The sequence below is a fragment of the Maylandia zebra genome, linkage group LG22 (assembly GCF_041146795.1).
Source record: "Maylandia zebra isolate NMK-2024a linkage group LG22, Mzebra_GT3a, whole genome shotgun sequence".
NCBI lineage: Eukaryota > Metazoa > Chordata > Actinopteri > Cichliformes > Cichlidae > Maylandia > Maylandia zebra.
The window spans coordinates 22580102-22592731 of record NC_135187.1 but is presented as its reverse complement, the minus strand read 5'-3'; the positions used below and the strand labels follow the sequence as shown (position 1 = coordinate 22592731).

The following is a 12630-nucleotide window of genomic DNA, read 5'->3' as shown; positions in this document are numbered from 1 at the left end:
TACTCAACAAACCCTCCTTTGCATGGGCATGAGGCCTTCACTTCCTGCCTGGGCTTATTTCTATGGCAACAGAAAAAAAAAGTGGGAAAGCAAGACTCATAGCTGGGCGTGTCCAGAGACTCTGAACCAGCAAAACTAATAGAGTTTGGAGCTTTAAAGGAATGTAAATCAGGACTGGGGAGAGAGCATGAAGTGGGACACTGGAAGCAGAGCAGACAGGGTGAGGAGAGCTTTCTCTCTGTGCCTGTATCACAGGTGCTGCCATTGTCACATCTAGGTGGATTCCCTTTTACTTAACTCACCTTACGAGTGATTAATTGAAGCCACTAAGGACCGCACCTTGACATACCTCACAGTGCAGACACGCCTGTCCACACACACACACACACACACACACACACACACACACACACACACACACACACACACACACACACACACACACACACACACACACACAGTAAACACCAATGACTGGTACAGACATGTTTACTGAGTGAAGAGATGACAGTGCCATCTGTAGGTCAGCTGTGGTTACTGCAGACTGAATACTTTGTATTCAAGGATAAAAGACTGGCTGGGCTTTAGTGTTGTTTTTCATTGAAGTGTGCAGTTTAATGTTAAGTGTAAGGAGGATATAGTAGCAGCAGGAAATGCAGTTCAACTGCAAGACTTCTCTGTTTTGTAGCTGAGATTCATCCCTGAATCTGGATCTAATAAGATACTCATTTGGATCCTGTGTTTTCCCACAGTTTGTGTCTGTTAGAGACCAGGAAATGCATATAACACACAATGGATGCACAGATATCACAGGCCTTGAAAGTGGATTTTAAATCAGGCCCTCCACAAGATAATTTCACAATATTCATAATATTTCATGATATTGTTCCAAGGCCCCATGAATAAAAAGTACAACTAAACTGATGTATGGATGCAATCAGTTGTTTTAAAGGTATGTAAGTATTTAGGTTAGCAGAGAAACACAACAGTGAGTGCCCAAACATCTAATTGGCAGCAGCTTCATTTTTCAGCATGGCAATGATCCCAAACACACTGCCAATGCAGTAAGAACACAGCTGGATAAAAAAAAAAGCACACAATGACATCTGATCAGTTATGGATTGGCCTTCTCAGATTGAAGCAGTGTGTGATCACATTAGATCATCAGAAATAGAGCTTTGAATGTCCATCAAAAAGACTGGAGAACTATTCCTGAAGACTATTTAAAGAAATTACATGAAAGTTTGTTTAGGAGAGTTCTTGCTGTGTTAGACTTTTGACTGTTGTCCAAATATTGACTTTCAAACTCGATTTTTGCTTCATAGACGATATATCCCTGTATGTTTACATGTGCTTCAATAAACTGTTGCAACTATTTATATTTTGCTAGGAAAATGGCAAAGAAATTAGGTTTGATTTAAGACTTTTGCACAGTAAATGACAATTTTATCATTTCACAACAATTCAGTAGTTGAGAGATTTCCAATATAGATAAAAATGTTGATACACATGGCCAGCTAACTACACTGCCTTGCTACCTGTAGATCTGGAGTCTATTTCCTCCTTTCCATCCAATGCAGTGCCACCCCTGGTGCCCTTTATGCACCAGATCTCACTCTGTCCTGCATGGTGCTTTTTGAGATCTACCCACCTTTTAGGCAACAGTCTGAGAAACTATTATTATGTAGGACTGTGGGCAGAAATTGGCATAATTTCCATGGGAAGAAAATGATGGTACAAATATGCCAGTCACTGGTAAATTTCCACCAGCCACTGGTGGCTCCAGCAACTTTTGGACCACAATTATGTGCCTTGCTAACATTTAAAGAGCCATTTTCTGGAGGAAATGCACCGAAGCAGTTCTAAATTCTGCAGTGGCATCGCCTCTGTGGAGAGGGGGTATCAGAGATGCCCTGTGGGCTAGATTCAATCTAGCACATCTAGATTGCTAACTTAATCTAAGGCTAGATTGAGTTAGCAAATTAGCTTACTTTGAGCTCTCTCAATGAAAGAGGGCATTTATAAAAATCACTCTGTGACGTTATTACAGTACTGGCCTACATTAGGCTATAATGTCTGTCAGCAGAGGGCGATGTTTCACACAAGCAGTGCAGTGTGGGGACTGGGACAGCTGCAGATCAGATGTCTCCGCTCTCTAAATTACAGAGTGACGACTTTGTTTTAATGACTCATAAAGACCCGCATTTTTTCTGCAGCCTTGTTTGTGACTTGTACTTGTGTTGCGTTGAACTGAGCGATGCTAATCCAGAGATCACCTCCATATGGGCTCTGTTTTTTGCGCTTTCTTTCATGTGTGCAGATGCCCATGCATCTCTGTCACAGTTTTCAAGCTACTTAAATCCCTGAGTGTTATCTTCTGTGCAGCTCAGTGATCTTAAAATCTCAAGTCATTATGCTTCCTCAGTGTCATTATGTGACCCGGCGTGCAGACAGCTGCTATCAAACTTGGCAGATCAAAGGGTCTCCCTCTCAATACGCACACTATCCTTTACACTGCCCTCTTTATTTCTCTATCTCCCTATCCACTCTCTCCCAAACCTTCAACAAGGGCCATAGCATGGCCTCTAATATTTTCCAGATGTTGAGTACCTCCCTTCCTCCCTTTCTCTACTCTGTTCTTAACGGGTCGATTGAAAAATAAGGGCTGTGCTGCCATCCTCCCCCTTCTTTCCCTTCCTGCGTTACCCCTTCCCCAGCTATTTCAACATATCTCAAGTCAGACATGAGAAGCTGGAGCTCCCCCAGAGCAGAAATGCTTTAGCAGGACGTGCTGATGTTGTTGTTGTAATCAGCTGTTTCGTCAGTGGTGTATTTTTGTAACAGCAGCTGTTTGTGATATGTGTGCTTTTTTTTTATTGCTTTCATTTGATATTAACCACGTTTTTCTTTGAGCGGAGTGATGCTGACAGTATTTGTCCCTAGTTTCTTTTGCTCCTTCTCTGCCCGTGATGGGAACCAGCTGGAAGAATTGAACTAAGGGTGGGTGGGGGTGGGGTGGGGTTGACCACTAGGATGTAAAAGGTTAGCACCTGGGCCCCAGGCAGGCAAGGGCGGCCGTGTGCTCTTATGGTTATTCTTCGATCGTTTTTACCTTCATCTTTTAACTTACTGAAAGTCTTCAGTTGCAGCAACATGTCAGCACAGTTGCAGACACGTGCTTCCATCTCTCTCTAAGTGCAGTAACACACTCACACACACACACCATGGACTAGATTCCCAGCTCATAACAATCACAGCAGCTGTTGCTCATGTAAACCAACTTCACACACACACACACGCAATCCCACCTCCTCACTCTTTCTTTCCCACCACTTGATTTCCACTCCTGGATTTATATCTGGCTTTATTTTGGCATCTTGAAGGACCTGAAAAAAACATTAACGTACTTCCAACACCCCTTCTAAATGCAGCACTTGTGCTTATCGTCCTGCAAAAGTGCACAAATTGACCGCCGTGCTTTCTGGTCTCAGTGCAGAGACAATCTGCTATTTGTTATTTCGAGCACTGCTTGACTTTTACCTACAGCCCCCACTGATTCCTGAGATGAAGTCTAGAAGTGAGCAAGTCCCATGCTGTGGTACACTACAGAGACATTGTCTCTGTGATTCAAGGCAGATAAAAGTTTGACGGGAGACACAATAAGATGCACATGTTCGAAGTAGTGTGACCGCCTGCAAGTTTGTGGCTTTGTGTGAGGCTCATTAGTCCCTACCTTCAGAGTCCTGCTGTGTTTGAAGCATTTTTGTATGCTCCTAAAAGTTTTCAATCACTTGGAAATGTCCTTGTTTCAAACAAAAAGCATATCTTGTTTTGATTTAATGAAGCATACTTGCTCAGATTCAATAAATCATTTATGTTGTTGTCTATGTTGGTGCATAGGAGGCCCATTTTCACTAACAATCACTCCAGTTTTTACAGCACATTGTTGTGTATGAATGCAAGTTTTAAAATCTAAAATTATGTCAAAGTTGACTTCCCCAACACATCTGAAAACACACACACACACACACACACACACACACACACACACACACACACACACACACACACACACACACACACACACTCATTCATAAGAAGCTGATTCAACACCTGAAGACTGTGCAATGAGTAATGTAACACTCCTCAATGACCTACATACAGTACGCTGCAGTATTAGCTCACGTTACTTACTAGCAGTGACCTGGATATTCTTTATGTTGTGCGCGCGCGCACACACACACACACACACACACACACACACAATATGTTAAAGTGCAGACAGAGATACGAGCTCGTCTCTCCCCTCTCTTTGTCGTTTTAGTGGAAGTAGGTATTTCTCTCGCTTCTCTGCTCTGAGACTGAAATGTCATTAAACAGTGAGAGGCCCCATTGGCGGGAGAAGGAGGTGATGAAAGGACTGGCTGGTGAAACTGGTCTGCAGCCCCAGTGGTGGGCAGCTCTGTTCGAGGGCCTCAATGGAACCTGTTTTGCCAGTCTTTGTAAATCTGGGTCAGCTCTAAAACACTCGTATCCCTCTCTGCTCTAACTTTAATCACACTGTTTGTCTTTTCCTCCTTTGTTCATCTCTCATTTTGTCTGTCTGAACTCTCTGGGAAATCTCGATCATGATCTGATGCTACAGTAGAGTCCACATGGACTGATGAAATCGTTGTGTATTCCCTTTGACTTTGAGACAGCCCAGCTGACTGCCATAAACCAACTGGCTGGTCCCAGTATGTCTGGGGGCCAGATCGCTGAGTGCTTTCTCAATGTGTGTGTTCCTTGGAGAAGAGAAAGAAACACTAGAAAGACATGGATACAGGGTAGGCAGGGATGTAGAAACACTATAGAAAGATAGCCAAACAGGAAATGACCTCCCAGAGAGAGGGGGGCTTCCCCATGGGTTGTATTTCTCTCTCACACACACAAACATACACAGACACTCTCACACACAGAGACCTATAACATCTGATGATGTCTACCAACAGTTATGCATGAGAATGAGGCCAGTCAGAGCGTGCTTTTGGTCTGTGCTGCTCAGTTTAGAGACCGCTCCATCACTTGTATCTCAAGCCTTATTGAAGTATGATATCTTCAATGCCTTTGACTTTAACCTCGAAAGATTTGAGCAGGCACATTGTTACCATGGCAGATGAATCTTTAGCCACATCAGTTTGCTAACTTCAGAAGAAAACATGTTATTTACATAAAAAAGAGAACTGGAGTGATCACTATGTAGCCTGGGTCATGATTCAGAGCATCAGCCTAAACAGCAATGATGTACAAGAGTGTGCTAAGCTAGTATGAAGCGTAGGACTACCCGATTATTAGTATTATTTAATCCTTCATTTAAACAGGTAGTCTCATATAGATCGATATCTCTTTTCCAAGAGACACATGTACAAAAAGAATGTGCAAAAATAGAGACAGACAGCTACATAATAAAAAGACATTTTTAAAAAATAAAAAAAACATGTGCAACAATAGCTGCACATAGACAAATGAAATGTTCCAGTGAAACCAGAGAATGCAGCACATTTCCTTTGTGACTCACCCTATTTATAAGCAGTAAAATATTTTAAATCCAGTTTTTCCAAGTTTCAGAGTGAATGAGAGTTACAGCTAATGGTAAAAAGTCCTGCGACCTGACATTGTAAGTACTCTGTTTAAATTCAGTCACAGACTGGGGGTAAGCAGGCAATCTTTGCAGCAAAGCTGTGTAAATAAACATCCTGTGCTGCTCTCTTCAATTTGCTAAGGAGCACCATGCCACATTTTCATTTAACATCCAGTGCTACACCTTGCCGGGCCCTCTATCGCCTTCAGAACTGCAAAGATTCAGCAAGGTGCTGGAAACATTCCTCAGAGATTTTGGTCCATGTTGATGTGACGTCGTCAAACAGGTGCTGTAGATTTGTCGGCTGCACATCCCAAAAGTATTAAATCGGACTGAGATCTGGTGGCTGTGGAGGCCATTTGAGTACAGTGAACTCATTGTTATGTTAAAAAAAACAGTTTCAGATGATCTGAGGATGGTGATGTGGCGGGTTATCCAGTTGGAAGCAGCCATCAGAAAATGGGTACGCTGTGATTATAAAGGGAGAACATGGCCAGAAACAATACTCAGGTAGCCTGCGGCAGTTAAACAATCCCGTTTGTATTAAGGAACCAAAAGTGTGCCAGGAAAATATCCCCCACATCATTACACTAGCAGCCTGAACCATTAATACAAGACAGAATAGATCCATGCTTTAATGCTGTCAAATTGTAACCCTACCATGTGAGTGTTGCAGCAGTTTCCTGTTAATATCTGACACGAGCAGCACCCGGTGTGGTCTTCTGCCGCTGTAGCCCATCTGCTTCCAGAGTCGACATGTTGTGTTTTCCACGATGCTCTTGAGTTGTTGTTACTTTCCTGTCAGCTTGAAGCTGTCTGACCATTCTCCAGTGACCTCTGGCATCAACCAAGACATTTCTGCTGCTCACTGGATATTTTCTTTTTTCCGGACCATTCTCTGTAAACCCCTGAGATGGTTGTGTGGGAAAATCCCAGCAGATTGACAGAGATTTTGTTGTTGCTGAGAGAAATCTGAAAAATCTAACTGACACAATAGTGCTAAGTGTTGACAAATTTAAAATCATGGGCAACCTGACAGGTTATGGAGATGAAGGGACTTGTGACCACAAAAGATTTGGTAAGCACTGGTACAGGAGTTAAACATGCTAAATTGGGGAGCCTGGGGTGGTCAGACATCCTTTACTGGGAAACTCTTTGCTTTCTTCACTTTTTTATTTTAAATATATCTATGCGACTAATAATATATGAACTCAAAAGACTGGTGCTGATTAAAGATACAAAGTATTTTAATTGGGACTGCGATGTTCAATCTATTTGATTTGTCACAATGTCTGTATGATAGTTACAAACATGCAACTCTGACACACATTTTCATTCATTTTTAGATAGTAACAGTAATGTTAATGACACGCTTTATTTACCACTGATAATTTGGTTCTCTACGTGTAAAACAGCTGCCATGATGTAATTTTTTTATTTAAATTGAATAAATGAAAGCTTTATTAGGAAAAAGAAACATAATTACAACAAACCATGTGATTAAATGTTCAATAAGTTTATTAGCTACTACACCAACCCCCACATGGTTTCCCTTGTGCCACCCCACTGAAAAATCCTAGAATCGCCCCTGGATTTAAGCTCTTTGCCTCGTATTTGCAGATGTCTTGGCAGCAACATTTCAGAGCGGCCCTGAACACGAACCTCCGCGCACACTGCAGCTAATGATTCCTCCGTCTGCAAAACCGTGCGCTAAATATTCGCACGCTTCACTCACTTTCTGCGAGACGATCTCTAACTAAGATCTGGCACCTCTCTTCGCCTGTCTTAACACACGCTTTAGAATTCCTGCACTGCAAATGCGAACCATCTGTGCTCCCACGAAGCAACAAAAGGCGTGTTAATGAGAAAATGGTAAATCGGCTGAGCTGCATGTTGGTGGTATTCCTACTGTAGCAGAGAGAGAGAGGGGAAACATGCATTCAACATTCATTAAACTTTTTTTTTTACTAAGCTTGTTTCATGAGTGACTGCTCTGCTCTGCCCGAACCGTTCTGCAAGAGAGAGAGCTGAAATTTTCGGGGTTCCCTGGGGATTCCGTGGGAAGGAAATCTTGCTGTCTGCTTTGTCCATATACCAGATCTCAGACCCCCGGTGAAGGAGGGGGCGCGCAAAAACTCGGTCAAAGGGTTTCTCAATCTCCGTCACTGCACGCCGTGTGTGTCTCATTACCTGCGTGCACGCGCAGATCTCTTCTGGATCTCTGCGCACATCTGGTTTTGGCGGGGTCGCAGAGTTGCGGGGGAGGGACTTTCAGTGAGTTTGAGTGTGTGAGTGTGCGATCATGCTCAGCGTCTGAACTCTGTAATTCGCAGCAGATGACCACTTGGGGGGATGTAGGCTTTACTTGGGGAGGTGACTGTTCCCTCGGACAGCATCAGAGCGCATTGGGCAAGTTCACGCGTTCCATAGATGATGCTGCTCAGCGATGGCGCTGCGCGCTTGAAATGTACACTTTACAGAGCAACAAGTGAAATATGGAAGAGTCCAGCGTGACAGAGGAGAGGGGCGACTGCACCTGAAACGCACAAAGCGAATGCCGCTTCAGATCCGGGCTGTGCCGGCCGCGCTGTGGGAATGGATACCAGCAGTTTCCTGGTGGGGATGTGCTTTTTCCTGCTGTCGCTTAATGGGTTTCTGTCCTCCTCGCTGGCGACGGGCTTTTGCCCAAACCTCTGCGACTGTCAGCATTCACAGCATCTCATGTGCACCAATCGCGGATTGCGCACTGTGCCCAAACCCACTGCGCAGATGCCCGAGGAAGTGCAGATTTTCAGCCTTGGGGGCAACTTCATCTCTAACATCTCCGCCTTTGACTTCACACGGTACAGTAACCTCGAACGGTTAAATCTGCAGTACAATCAAATAAGAGTTATTCACCCAAAAGCATTTGAGAACCTTCCCAAATTGGAAGAGCTGTACTTGGGACATAATCTTTTAACAGCTATACCCGCGGGAAGTTTGCAGCCCCTAAAGAAATTGACTATTCTCTATGGAAACAACAATGCAATTAAGAAAATCACACCGGGACTGTTTTCCAACCTGGATAATCTTATTAAATTGCGCCTGGATGGCAACTCTCTAGAAGTTCTGCAGGACTCTGTTTTTAAGAGTTTGATCAATCTACATTATCTTCATCTGGAATCCAACAAACTGCAGCACATTCACAGAAACGCTTTCTCTAAACTGACCAGCCTACGCTTTTTAAACCTGGCCCACAACAAGCAATCAGCCATGCGCAATGTCCTCACTTTCTCTCATCTCAAAGCTTTGACGACGTTGCTGCTGTCTGAGAATGAAATTCGTCATATTGGCAACCATGTCTTCCAAAACCTGAAAAAACTGTCCAAGCTTTCCCTCAGCAACAACAAAATCTCCCAAATGGACAGTGGTGCTTTGAGGGGCCTGTCGAGCCTCACCGAGCTTCTGATTGACGGCAACGAACTGGTGGGAATTCCTGCCGTCCTCCTCGACCCCCTGGAGCGTGTCGAGGAGCTGGACTTCAGCCGCAACCGGATATCCAGCGTGGACTCTCTGGCTTTTTCAAGACTTAAACACCTAAGAGTGTTGAAGCTGAAGGACAACTTTCTCACCAGTCTGTCTGGGGACATGTTTACCCTCAACAGCGTACTTTACGACTTGGATCTCCAAGGCAACAACTGGACATGTGACTGTCGCCTGGAGCAACTGAGAGAATGGATTGCTGCTGCACACTCTCAGGGCAAACTGCTGACTGTGTTTGTGCAGTGTCATTACCCAGCAACTCTGAGGGGGAAATATCTGGACTATGTGAACAGCTCCCAGCTGCAGCCCCTTGGGAACTGGACTCACTTGTGTACAAGTCAAGCTAGGCCTGAGGAGAGCAGGGCAGGGGCAGTACTAGTGAAGCTGGGGAGCACTGAGAGAGGAGAAAGAGATTCTCGGTTGCCAGAGGGCGGAGAGAGGACAGATGAAGAAGCTCAGAAAGGTGTGAGAAAGAGAGGGGAAGTGGAAGAAACAGGACGTTTAAGACCGGTGAACAGGGGTGGAGTCATGGTATGGAAAAATGGAGAGCAGAGGAAAAAAGAGGGACAGGAAGAGGTGGGGATCCAAGGAGACCAAGGAGGTCCAGAGGTGGCAGAACCTTCTTCTTTCCTGGACAGAAGGAAACCAAAGAAGAAGCTACGGCCTGCTGCAGAGGCAGCTGGGAAACGCGTTAAGGGGAGAACGAGGTCAAAAGTTATTTTCAAACCCAGTCCATCAGCCACAATTAGCCAAGCAAGCATCGGGCTAACCACCACTGTGTCTGTTCACTCAGGAGAGCAGTTAGATCTCCTTAGGTCGGATCAGGATGACACCCTACCTGTCATTACAGACCCTTGTGTTTTCAACCGCCATTTCATCACTAATGTGTCCGTGCATCACGTCACATCTAATACCGTCACTGTGTACTGGACCACCAGGGATCATCACCGCTACACACCAGGGCCCGGGCCAGGTCTTGATGAAGTCCACTACCGGGTTCTGTTTGACAGGTTTGGCACCCAGGATCGTTTCCCCCGCTACGTTTACGCCCACGGCGCGGCTCGCTCCGTGACCCTCCAAGAGCTCAGCTCAGATGTGACCTACATGGTCTGCGTGGAGGGAGTGGTCGGAGGTTCCGTGTGTCAGGTCGCACCACGCGACCACTGCACGGGGCTGGTCACCCTATCTGAGGCAAATGGCCGTGGAGCTACGCTGACCTCTGACCTCCAGCTGGTGACGGTGGCGATGCTCGCCGGGAATGCTGTGCTGCTGCTGGTCATCGGCGGGGTGTGGCTGGGGAGAAGTCTGAGGAGAAAGTTGCAGAGGAGGAAGTCAGCTGTGCACGTGCGCCACATGTACTCCACCAGGCGACCGTTTCGCACCGCAATGGCCACGGCGTCCGTCTCCACCGACTTCACCAGCTACCAAAGCAGCCGGCCAGCACGGCTCGCACCGCTAGAGGAGGGGGATCTCATCGAGTTCCCTTGCGACCGCTTTCTGGACAGCAGCAGCGTTCGCAGAGAGAGCGAAATGCAGAGATTCTCTGACTAGAACCATTAAAACTCCAAATTAGCTTTAAAAAAATGTTGACACTGAAAAAAATGGGAATTGCTTCATGTTTCCATCTGTGATTTAGCCTTTTTAACACAAACTCCTCTCAGCTGAGCTCATGAGACACCAGAGGAAGTCCATTCCCTCTGACTTCCCCTTTCCCAGTTTGGACCCTTCCTCTTTAATTTTCTTGCTTCTGTGAGTCTACATGCATTGTTTTTCTTTTTGTTTGTTTTTTTGTTTTTTGTGTACGTGAATGATGTACCACTGATTTCAACTACGGTGCTAATATTCAGTTTGCAGACATCATATTGTCTCATATTTGTACAGTGTGTAACGATGGCTGCTGGGTGGCAGAAAAATCTCCTGTTTTGTACCACATCTACCGTATTTTATACTTTTATAAGGAACTTTGTATCATTTTGCATTACATGACAAAGTAAAAATCCCCAACAATGTGACTGATTTGTCATTTGAGTGCATGTGTTATTGTATCTGCGGGTCCTAAAACCCAGACTGTACATAAGACTGAGGACGAGAGCAGCAACAAAACATTAAAGAAGTGAGTGAGTGAGCTGTGTGCGTGTCAAGATGAGGTCTGGCAATAGTTAGGCAGTCCCTTTGTTTGAGTCTACAGGGTGGAGTGCCTCCTACATTCAGTTCAAATCACACACACACACACACACACACACACACACACACACACACACACACACACACACACATTGACAATTGTCTGCACACAAACTTTTCATAGCATCAGACAGTCAAGATGTTAGACATTAAAGCTTCTTGGTTTGTGACAGCTGACCTTAAAGGGACAGTTCACGCCAAAATCAAAACTGCATATTTTTCGACTTGCCTGTCTGTCATATTTTTGGTTGTTTGTTTATTTGTGTTTTAGTCCATGTAGATTCCTTCCATTGAATATAATGGAAGCGAATATGGCGGGCATATGTTTAGACACAAGATTTGGGAAAATCAGTACAGATATTACAATAATAACGCATAACTTCTTGAAAGCAGCTGACTCACAGTGTTGCAGACATCCAGAGTCTCAAACATGTCCATGAATGCCTCATCAGGCAAGTTGTAATAAAACATTTTTTTAAGATACTGAAACTAGTATTCTTTCCTTTATATTATTATCTTATTTTAGTTAGTTTCCAAGTTCACAAAATCATTTCACTTAGCTTTAATTTCTTTCAAAATGCCATTTTCAATTTTTATTTTAGTCAACTCAAGGTTTATTTTTTAATAATATTTATTTTTTTTAGTTTCGTTTCAGTTAACCATAATAACCTTGGAGCTAGCATATGAGGGTGGACATCGCGCCTCTAGTCATGGATAGATGCATGCATAACGACCCCACAGCGAAGCTTGTGGATATATTTGAGTAACTAGGTCATAAATCCTCAAAAGAGTTTAGTAAAATACATTTTGGGGGGACTTTAAGCATCACAAGAAAAGTATTGCTTACTTTTACTATTTTCAAGAGAAGCCAGTCATGTCTGTGGCTGATATTTTCAAAAACTGGTTAACAATAGGTTACATTTTGGGAGAACTATCCTTTGAAGTCTGGGACACTTTTGTTAGTAGTTGCCCAGTTATCCAGGATCTCAGCAGACTTTGAGGTGGTACACCCTGCACAGGTAGCCAGGCCATCACAGGGCTGACCTTCACATCTCCACAGGAAGAACATGCAGAAAGTTCATCTTAAGTCTTTCTGTCTGTGTATGAGACGAGACAGAAACAATCCTGGTCACACTTTGATGACTACTCTTATTTTTGCTCTCACTAATAAAAACAGTCACTAGATGGCAGGATAGACCGCACCACAAGTACAGAACCACAGTCTCACTGCTCACAGCCACCAGCTGACCAAAATTAAAGGCAAACAAATATGAATCTGACAGATCTGACGTTGTAAAAACACA

At 44.3% G+C, this 12630-nt stretch overlaps 1 protein-coding gene across 1 annotated transcript; it reads left to right on the top strand.

The window, feature by feature from the left end:
* The first annotated feature begins 7894 nt into the window (after positions 1 to 7894).
* On the top strand, positions 7895 to 11267 carry tril (TLR4 interactor with leucine-rich repeats). The gene has a single exon (XM_004547832.5). The coding sequence runs from the start codon at positions 8216 to 8218 to the stop codon at positions 10691 to 10693; it is 2478 nt and encodes an 825-aa protein (XP_004547889.2). The 5' UTR covers positions 7895 to 8215; the 3' UTR covers positions 10694 to 11267.
* Positions 11268 to 12630: the final 1363 nt, after the last annotated feature.

Excerpts from the sequence above, each read along its gene's own strand:
- tril (XM_004547832.5), top strand. The coding sequence starts at position 8,216 with ATGGATACCAGCAGTTTCCTGGTGGGGATGTGCTTTTTCCTGCTGTCG.